This window comes from Pieris rapae, chromosome 7 (genome assembly GCF_905147795.1).
Source record: "Pieris rapae chromosome 7, ilPieRapa1.1, whole genome shotgun sequence".
Classification (NCBI taxonomy): domain Eukaryota; kingdom Metazoa; phylum Arthropoda; class Insecta; order Lepidoptera; family Pieridae; genus Pieris; species Pieris rapae.
The window spans coordinates 5,933,909-5,944,252 of NC_059515.1; the positions used below are offsets into that span (position 1 = coordinate 5,933,909).

Genomic DNA, 10,344 nt, shown 5'->3' on the forward strand with positions numbered 1-10,344 from the left:
GATTATGCATCAACGGCCACCTAACCGTTCTTTGTTACTTACTGTTACTTGTTACTGTATCAGTACTAGATATAATGTACTAGAGAATTGGTCCCCTAGCACTCTGATCAGAGGACTCTCCTAGAGTTCATTTATCGTCTACCAATTACTTATAGAGGTGCGAGTGATTCAGGAGATTATTTTAGATTTTATTATCTTTCTGTACAGTAGATGTTAACTTTGCAGGACTATTGCTTATTTCCATAGCGACCACAATAGGTACATCAATTATACAAACTGTTATCAATGATAATGATGCAATTCACATATGTAACGCAACGATTAATGATATCAAATTATCAGTTAATCAAATCTGGTATCATCATTTGCGACATTAAAAAAATTGTTAATATCTGTATATGAGCATATTTTTTCCTTGAGTGAATGAATTTCGAGTTTGATGAAATGCTTAATTTGACAAACGAAAATAATATGGCAGTGTGTAGTAATCTAGTAAATATAATAGTAGTATGAAGGAATCGAGATAAAGCCTAAATTAGTCTTCAAGAAGCTCGTGTCCAACAACAAGTACTTCACTCCGGACCATCGCTTATAACTGTATAAAGTATGGAGAGTACCTACTGTTCTCATCTCTGGAGAGGTCGCCCGCGGGAGCTATTCAGTACCAGTCTTCGCTTAACCGTATTCAACGAAGGGTGATTCGAATTGTCGACGACCAGCCACTTTTCGAGTGTCTTGATCCTTTACCGTTGCGCAGATATGTGGGATATAAAGAAGTTGTTTGGATTAAAATATGCAGTTGAGTTTCGACATCGCATGTTAAGGCAGGATACAAAATATGATCCGGATCACTCTACAACTGAGCGGTTTTTCATTTACTATGCTGGAATATATGGAACCAGTGGTCCTTATAAAGAGCGTACCAATTCTTATAAAGCCGGCAACTCATTGAGAGTGTCCATGGACGGCGGATCATGTTATCATTTAACATCAGGTGAGTCTCCTGCTCGTTTGCCCCCACTAATAAAAAAAGTTCTCTGTGTCAAACCATTAGCAGTTAGTGCTTACAAAAATGTAAGCACTAACTGCTAATGGTTTGACACAGAGAACTTTTTTCACACTTTTTGACACTGCTAACGGTTTCAATTTTAATCTTCTGTTTAAGAAATACTTTCCTTATTTGCCATGATAAATGTTATATAACTGTTAAATATGAAGCTGACATTGGTACATACAATTAAAAGTTAATAATAAAAATAATTTCTACACCAATTTAACTAATGAAACTTACATATTATTATTACACAGACTTCAAATAGCTCTTAATGTTTGTCATATATAATGTAAAAGTTTGATATATATGTTGTAAAATATAACAAACGGAATCAATAATGGTCCTCTAATATCAGTCCCTAAATCTCTATATTTTTAAAACAAGATTTCCAAAAAGAGAGTGAGATAGAACAACAGTAAATATTTTTGTTTTCATTTTTAAAGCATACTTATAAACCCTTTAAAAGCGTTATAACCCTAATTTTGCGTTTATATTTGTTTAAATATAGTTGATGGATTTTATAATCTACGAAAATACATAAGGTAATTGTATAATATTATAACTAACAATTTCCTAAATTGAATTAAAGTAATTTAAATGTACAAAAGGTTTACTATGAAAATAATTTTGTTCAAAACTTTTACATACAAATCGATTAATATCAACATGCTATTCGTTTTACGCAGCCCTAACTTAGTACATTAATCTTCGGGAGCCGATTTCGCATATATCTTTGTTTCAGCAACTTTGCAAAATAAATTTCGTTAAGATTCTGGGATAAAATGGTCGGAACTTTTAAAAAGGTCTCTGGAAGTTTACAGTTTTTTTAGTACATCATATATTTATGTGTCATTGATTGGTATTTTTCTTTTTAGACACATCATGAATTTCGGGATTCAAACTATGTCGGCGTAAGTAGCAACATATCGGCGGCGAAGCAATTTAATTATAAAAATTAAAATCTCACACAAAGGTAGCGTTTTTTTACAGTAGTACTGTTAAACTAATTTATAGTTCTTTATTTTTAAAAGATTTAACATAAATAATAAATAAAGCAAGCGTTAGTTTATGCACTTGCGGTTTGTGTCGAATGTTGCGAGAGTGGAAAAAATAATATGACGCACCTGAGACACCCAAATAATTAACGCCAACGAAGACTTGTTTAGTTAATTTATAGTTAATGGGAAATAATCCGCACCATCGTAGAGGAGTGACTATGCATCAGATACATGAACTTCAATATAAAATAAGTAATACAAATACTTCAAATTTTAACTAGGAGTTTTCGGAGTTTTAATAAACTGGTAGGCGAGAGCTTACTAAGACTTTATATGTTTAAATTGCATTTGCAATTTTATTTTAAGCACTATCACTGCTAATCATTGATAAATGAGATATGCAATTTAAACATATATATGCATACAATAGCCTTAGAGCAATTATGTTTGTTAACTCGAAAATCCTTTTAAAAGGTAAGGTACAGACATTCGGTAAAACTACAGAATTAGTAATTAGATGACACATTAAGGCACACAGTTATCCTGCCTCCTGTTCAGAGCGAGCATTTAGGGCCGTTGTGTTTTGGGGTCCATTGCCCCTCCAGACCGACCCTTACACTCCCGTCATCGCTTTACGGGGCAGGGTCTGTAAATTGATTACGCAACAAATAAACCGTCCTTGTCAGATGATTTCTTAAATTAAATGAAATGTAAGTTCTGACATGCAAGCTTTCGTACACTTGATATTTAAATTCGAATAAATGACAACGTTGAAATGTATTGATTACTTTGTGACATTACTTTAGAATTCATTCGAAACTTTTCGATGACACATTTATGTGTTCATTAATTTTTATGAAAAGTTTGAGTTTGTTCAGAACATTATCAAGTAGGGTACGTTATACGAAAAGCAAATTTCAATCTATAATATGATTTCATCAAAGGATTTTTTAGAGAAAACGAACTTTAGTTGGTATTGTTTGTTTTTATCTCGATAACAAAGAAATTAAAATTATAATGAAAATGGTCCTCAATCTCACATTGTATATTGTGCCTCGTTCAGGCATAATTTCTGTTACCTACTTACTACCTGTAAATGAAAATTAAATTATTATTAAAATATCAGCAATAAATTGAAGAAAAAAACATTCTATTCGAAATGACATGTATGACATGACATGGCCTTTAATCTGTTTGGCCTTTGTCTGTTTGATAAGTGCGATAACTTTCCAAGGGAAAATTCGCCATTGCTTGCTCCAAAGATTTTTTAAGAGACTAGGCTAGCAGGGCTAAGTGAGGACCAGTCTTCAGCAGTTATAAAGTCCGGTTTGGGTACTTCGTGCCTCGGTCACAAGGTACAGAATCCTGCTGAAAAGTCCATGTTGTTGATAGTACGATACACGAACGTACGGCTGATACCAAGGCTTAGATTATATTAATATTGAATTTCATAATGAACACGAAAAAATATGTGAAATAGCGCAAAATCGAAAGAAGTTCAGTCTTGTCTCACTTGAGATCGAATTTTAAATTTGAGACATGACGATTTCTTTACGATGTTTTCATTCGAATAAAGTTATTAGTACAGTTGAGTTTATTTTAATCCACTAGTGAACATTCAGCTATATAGCGAACAATATAAGAGGTAGTTGCTTGATGAAGCCACTAGGACAACACGGCTTTTAATGTCGATAGGGCTAGGCTTTGAACAGAAAAAAAGTAAATATTAAAATGTCATGCAGATTATTACATATACAGTATTAAAAAATCTGTGGTGAATACACTTTGCACACGGAGCAATCGACATAATTTTATAAACTTATAAGTAGTTGCTAAGAGGTCTTTGTTGGGCAAAGTTTTAATAGATTTAAATTACTTTTAGTTTTATGCACGACTTGCAAACTTTTGTTGAATTAATTAACTTTAATATTAATACCTCAAGAACTACATTGATTTAGGTTTCTTCTATAGGAATTGTTAATAGCTGCAATTACCATGTCATTAATGATTTTTCTTATGGTGGAATACATAGACTAAGAGGGTAGTATCCTAATAACAAATCTATCTATAGAACGTATGTATACAAAATGGATATTACTAAATAAAATGATAGTAATGATTTTACCAAAGAATTATTAATAAACCTATATATTCGTAGCTTATAAAAGTGTGTATGTGTGTGTTGTGGCTCAGAGCGTTTCTTTCGAAGCTCTCAGCCTAAAGTCTCAAACCCTTGAACGCCGCCAGCGTGTCCTATCCTCGACCCTGCTTCTTCTATATATCAACCGTATGTAGCCACATAACAACATGAATTGTTAGAAGCACGATTGCACTGGGGACACTGTAAAACCTGCCCGTGCTGGTATTTCTTGATCGGTTGTAAATCAGTACCGAAAAAAGCTTGTATCTGAAGTCGAAGTTCTGATACGTGGAGTCTCAGCCTCGGGAGCTCCACTTAATCGTGTGTTTTCCGCTGAAAAACACACTCTGTCGATGCACCTCTCTTCGAAGACTCTCTCCTCAATGCCTCAGCCGATCCGACTTAGAGTCCTTCAAGATGAGAGCGTTCCAATTCATAAAAGGTGTGTCCTTGGGCGGTCCTTATCACTCTTGGCCGTTTGCCCCTGTTTTATAAAAAAAAAATGTTCGCTTCTCTTCTTCTTCTTCGATCTGTTCATCAATTATGGACTCGGTAATTGCACATGAGTTTCGAAATTAAACTGAAAATGTAAGTGTGCGGATATAGCATGAAAAATTCATAGATCGGCCCCACTATCCCTTGAAATTCATATTTATGAAGTTTCAAGAGTTATCGGCAAGTGAATGTAAGCATAAATTAATGAGAAACATCTTGACACATGTACTTGAATTGGAATGTTGTGTACAACATGTTTCAGAACAACTGATTTCCTGATTATAAATTTTGTTTAAAATATAATTTTGAAGAATTTTTTTGTTGATTTCTCAACGTGAAACCGAGCGTGTTTTTACAGCATGCTTTGTATTTTTATTTATTTATTTATTTATTAACACTTTGTTGCATTACATAAAAGGAAAATATTAAACATAATTTAATGACAAGCAACTGGCGGCCTTATCGCTTTAGAGCGATTTCTTCCAGACAACCACTGTTAGTAAAGGAAAAAACCACTATGAGTATATTAGATAAGGTAGGCAAGAAGTGCAAAAATAAAAAAGACAAAAAAAAACATGCTTAACACAAACAAAAAGAAATAAAAATAAACTAAACTGATACAAGTTACATTAAACAAAACAAAAAGTAAACAGTGCACATGAATCATGACAATCTAATTCAAGATCGGTCTCACGTCAGTTAGTAGTTAGTGATATGACATGGACAGATAATGTTTATTATACAGCAGAAATTTAAAGGAAGATATAGAAGGAGCTAAGCGAATAGTGACGGGAAGTGAATTCCATAGCCGAACTGCTGAAACCTTAAAGGAATCGCCAAGAAAAGAGGAGTTATGAGATGGGATTTCAAGGGTATAGTTTTTGGAAGAGCGTAAACTATAGTTATGTGAACCCAAAAATTTGAAATCATTTTTGAGATATTTTTATATAGAACAGGGGGCAAACGAGCAGGAGAATCACCTGATTTTAAGTGATACCGCCGCCAATGGACACTCTATTAAGTTTACATTATGAAAATCGCAAAAGCAGAGTTTTAAACATTTGTAAATTACATAACTTTTCTCAAAGAAACCTGAAAAAGCAACTGGCAGTAACAGTACGCATGGATGAGGAAAGCAAGAGATAGATCTTTGTTGAGGACACTTGGGGAGGCCAATGCTGAAAAAGGGACAATCAAGAAACCGGTGTCTTATAGGAAATAATATGATAATATTTACATTTACCTTAACTAAATTTCGTTAATAAGTATTAGTGGTATATAATGTAGAAATAAGATAAAATGTAACTTACAAGATTGTCAATAAAGGCTATATTTATTTATGAAAATATTAAATAAAAATATAATTAGTTGTAAAAATTAATTATATGTATTCTAAATTTATTTGCCGTTGGAATTTCGCCGTCAACAGCATAACATGTTCAAAAATTCCCTTTAAATTTTTTTTTTGTTTTCAGATTAATTAAAATCAATTTCCGCTGATAAATTTCCTATCTCATATTATGCAATATTTTGCAATTTCTGGGGACCGATTATCTGCGGAATAAAAGTCAGCAATCTAGATCCTTTCTTTAATAACTTGGAAACATGATTATTAATTGTTACATTATTGTATAAGGCTTAATACTTAAGATTAGTCACAGATATCATACATTTATAATCTTATCACTACAAATTTAATTGATTCACCGTAAAATCGAAAATTATATACTACAATCTGTAATATTATTTTCGTTTTGAAACACTGATTACGAAATGAATTAAACGAATTTGATCGTGAATTTATTACATTTTTTACACTTTAACACATTTAATTGAATAATTATAAATTATTGTTGTTTGTTAAACAAAGTCCTATGTTCCTTCACAATTTTACACTATACTATGCATATGATAATTTAAAACAAATCATTTCAAAAAAAATCTCATAACAGAAAAGAAAACCATTCAAGTTACACGTTATTTTTAATATCAAAAGATTTTCCATACAAGCTTCGAGTTCACGAAAATAGTCTCATTTTTTTTAGGTATTTTACGTAAAAGTACCTCCGCTTTTCTAAGTTTAACGCGAAATGTCTTAATAATATGTATCTTAAATATATATTTGCATGAGTTACGCCAACATAAACTATGGCGTTAGTGAGTGTACAAATAAGTTATACAAAAGTCACAGTAATTCTAACTATGAATTCTTCGAGATTATAATATCTTAAAACTAATTATTTAATTACATTTTCTTAACTTTAATTCTGATTGGAAGTAAAAGGTGTGGCAGTAACCTTCTTAAAATAAATCTTAATATTACTCCTGCAATAAATAATGATAATAATAGTACAGATACTACTGTCAAAACTAAGGTTACTTCATAGTACTTCCAATGAGAGACGCCAAAGGCTGGTGACCGCAAATGGGAACCTCCGTGTTTCAAAATATGTTCGGTCCACCAAACAGCCAAATCCAATGGCTTCACAGGAAATTCACGCATCAGAGTGCGCAGTTTCAGTATATTTGTCTTGTAGCTGTAAGTAAAATATGATTTCAAACGGATTATCTTAAAATAACACGTCATTCGACCATTACCAAAATTTGAATATATGTTAAACCTACGTCTATGTGTATCATGCCAATATAGAAAATACCAGAAATTTAAATCCACGACGAGGTATTAGCGTAACTGTTAATAAAAATTAGTTGAAATCGCATTTTTTAAAAATTAATAATTTATTGCAAATCAATCTTATAGCCTATCCTAGCTTATGTATCATTATAACATTGATACATATCGTTGATACATAAAGATATCGTTACTTTATTTAATGTAACGTATATGTTTTATCATTTATCTACTTCTAGTGAGAGTTACGAGGAATAATGCAACGAGACATGGATGAAAAAGAAAAATATATTTGTGTGACACCACACACCCCGGTCATGTAATTAATCTCTAAAGAAATTGATACACGACCCTGTACTAATCAGATATCGTAAATCCGGAAACCATTATCTCAATCCGTTATATCTATGTTGTTGTTTTCATTTTTCTTTGTACAAATTTCAAATTGGCCTAGATAAACATGACTAATTTCCACATTCAATTAGACTTTAAATCACTAATACCTTTTATCTTTAATCACACTCCTTACGGATGTACTAAATTCTTCTTCGGACATAGCGTGTATATCGAGTTGAATGCCAATTTGGTGCTGCTTATATCTTTCAGTGTTGTACCATTGGTCTCCAAGCATGGGGATTCCGATGACCGGTACGGCAGCGTTAATTGACTCGTCTGTAGATTGGAGACCTCCTTGTGTGATGAAGAGTTTTATATTTGGATGTTCTGTAAAATATTTGAATAAATAAGAAAAAACATAAATCACATTTCATATAAGATTTAAGCTGTATCCAAGTTCCGATAAATAAACATAAAATCTCAATCGAATCGCTGTTATCAACTAAGTATATTGTTTTTGAATTTAATTTTTTCAATTATTTTCTAATGTGTTAGAGAATTATCACTGAATAAATTCAACACTCTTGACAAAACGTAAATTGATCAATAAAGCTTGTTATAAATTTGTCGATTATTGAAATTATCCTATTCCGTGGGATTGATTTGCTACAGTTTCAAACTTAGTAAATGTATATTTAATTATTTAGAATCAATAAAACATATTTTTTATTGACGTTCATAAGTGTACTTGTTTACCAATATGCATAAAGTTCGAATTTACCTTTGAGTTCGTCTAATAAATCAATTGAAAAAATTTTTTAAAGAATAAGAATTTCGATTAAAATCCACGTTTGTTGGCCGTTATCACTAAATAGTATAAACTATTGACCTTGTTAAATGAACGATAGGTTTATCTTTAACCTCAAAGCGTTTAAAAAATAACCACTTATTTAATTAGTAGTTTTTTTTTCTACGTTTTATAACAGACTTATGGAAACTATAAACACGATATTCTATTTAGATCCGTGTACCTTTTTTGACACACACCAACTTATGCGTAAGCGTAATTTAGTCTCGGTAATAACAGAGTTATGATAAAACTTACTGAGTAGTTGAGCTTGTGGGAACCACTTTGAAGTTTTCACATTTTTCGGTTTCTGAGGTAATTCCGTGTCCCATTTCCATAAAACGTCGTATGGCAGTGTAGAAAACACTTTTAGCATAAGTTCAACCTTTTCTGGCGGAAGATTAGATGGCTTCACATTTGTTCCAAAACTTATATAAATTACTCCGTGTTTCGATGCATCGAGATATGTTTTCAAATCCTGAAATGATAGATGTCGTTAGATTTTATACAGAACAGTAAATAGACCACAACAGAAACAAATATTTAAACGTCATAGAAAACTTATAGACTACTTCAATCAATTGTGTAATACCTGAGGAAGGTCGTCGTTCTTGGTTTGGTGAATACCACCCATAAAGATAACATTTGATGGCACAGGATGATTATGGGCCCAGATGGGGTGTTCGTTCAGAAATAACATTTGCACATATTTGTGCATCAATTCTTCAAAAGGTGGCAGGTCATCACCAAAATTACGTTTCGCCATGGCATAATCAGCGTCATACAAAACACTCTGTAGGTAGTCTAACGTCAAATGTTTTAAAAATTCGAAAATCTTTTCATACATAGTCAAGTTGTAAATGCGCACGTTCAGAGGTGTAGGGTATAAGAGAGGTTGGGAAGGCGCTCCAAAAAAGCCAAAATGAGAAGGAGATGTTCCAAACGAACTAAACTGAATGATTGGGGCCTTCAATAAATGTCCAAGCCCAAGAGTTGTTCGAACACTTGATTCTACAACAATCAGATCTATATTATTCTTTTCTTTTCTTAACATCTTCTTAACTTCAGGCATTTTCAACTGCAGATCAAATGTACTTGTAAATCTCTCAAATAAGTTCACTATCTGTTGAAATATATTTTCTTTTTTTCCATTATGTGTATCCAGTACATCTTCCCAGTTCTTATATGATATATCGTGCACGTCTATTTCTGTTAGATTGGCAGGAGTTTCACCTTTTGGGAAAGCTGGATCTGTAGTTACTACGATTACTTCATGTCCCCGTTTTGCTAATTCGTGCATCAAAGGACGAAACACAACTTGATGACTTATTGAGGGCGTGGGAAAAAAGCCAAGAATTTTTGAACATTGTACGAGATTTAAAATCAACACACAAATAACAATACACGCGCGTAGCATGTTGAATTGATACTGATGTGCTAACTGATGTCGATGTACTTTATCAATTCTTTCCAAAGCATGTTTTAATTAATAATAATTTAATGTGACTAATTCATGTAATAAATATTTGAAATTATCTAGAATTGTCGTTGTTAATTTCCTAAGGTGATTAAAAGATAGATAATAAGATTATTATTGCTATTTCTTTTTCTAGTCTGATAATAATATATATGTGTATGTAAGATTGAAACAACATTTAAACGAATAAGCATTGTTATCTCGTTTAGAGACACCGAAATTGTATTTTGAATTATATTAGTTGTATGAGTTAAAGCAAGTGTTAACTTCTATAGAAGAAGTTGAACCATATATGATAGCTTCATCATCGTCAACCTGTAAAGGCCTGTGGTACCTGCTGAGATACTGTTGATGATGGCAATGCA

The 10,344-nt window shown here is 32.3% G+C and overlaps 1 protein-coding gene across 2 annotated transcripts; it reads right to left on the reverse strand.

Moving 5' to 3' along the window:
• Nucleotides 1-6,262: 6,262 nt before the first annotated feature.
• LOC110993567 (UDP-glucosyltransferase 2) lies at nt 6,263-9,975 on the reverse strand. 2 transcript variants are annotated; one of them, XM_022259882.2, is made up of 4 exons: nt 9,095-9,975; nt 8,761-8,980; nt 7,823-8,042; nt 6,263-7,224 (listed from the first exon to the last, which is right to left on the reverse strand). In XM_022259882.2, exons 1-4 carry the CDS (start codon nt 9,917-9,919, stop codon nt 6,933-6,935), a joined length of 1,557 nt encoding a protein of 518 aa, XP_022115574.2. In that variant the 5' UTR covers nt 9,920-9,975; the 3' UTR covers nt 6,263-6,932. The 2 variants fall into 2 exon arrangements, with proteins under 2 accessions (XP_022115574.2, XP_045484871.1); XM_045628915.1 differs by lacking the exon at nt 6,263-7,224 and having other exon boundaries at nt 7,816-8,042; nt 9,095-9,974.
• Between the last annotated feature and the right edge of the window lie 369 nt (nt 9,976-10,344).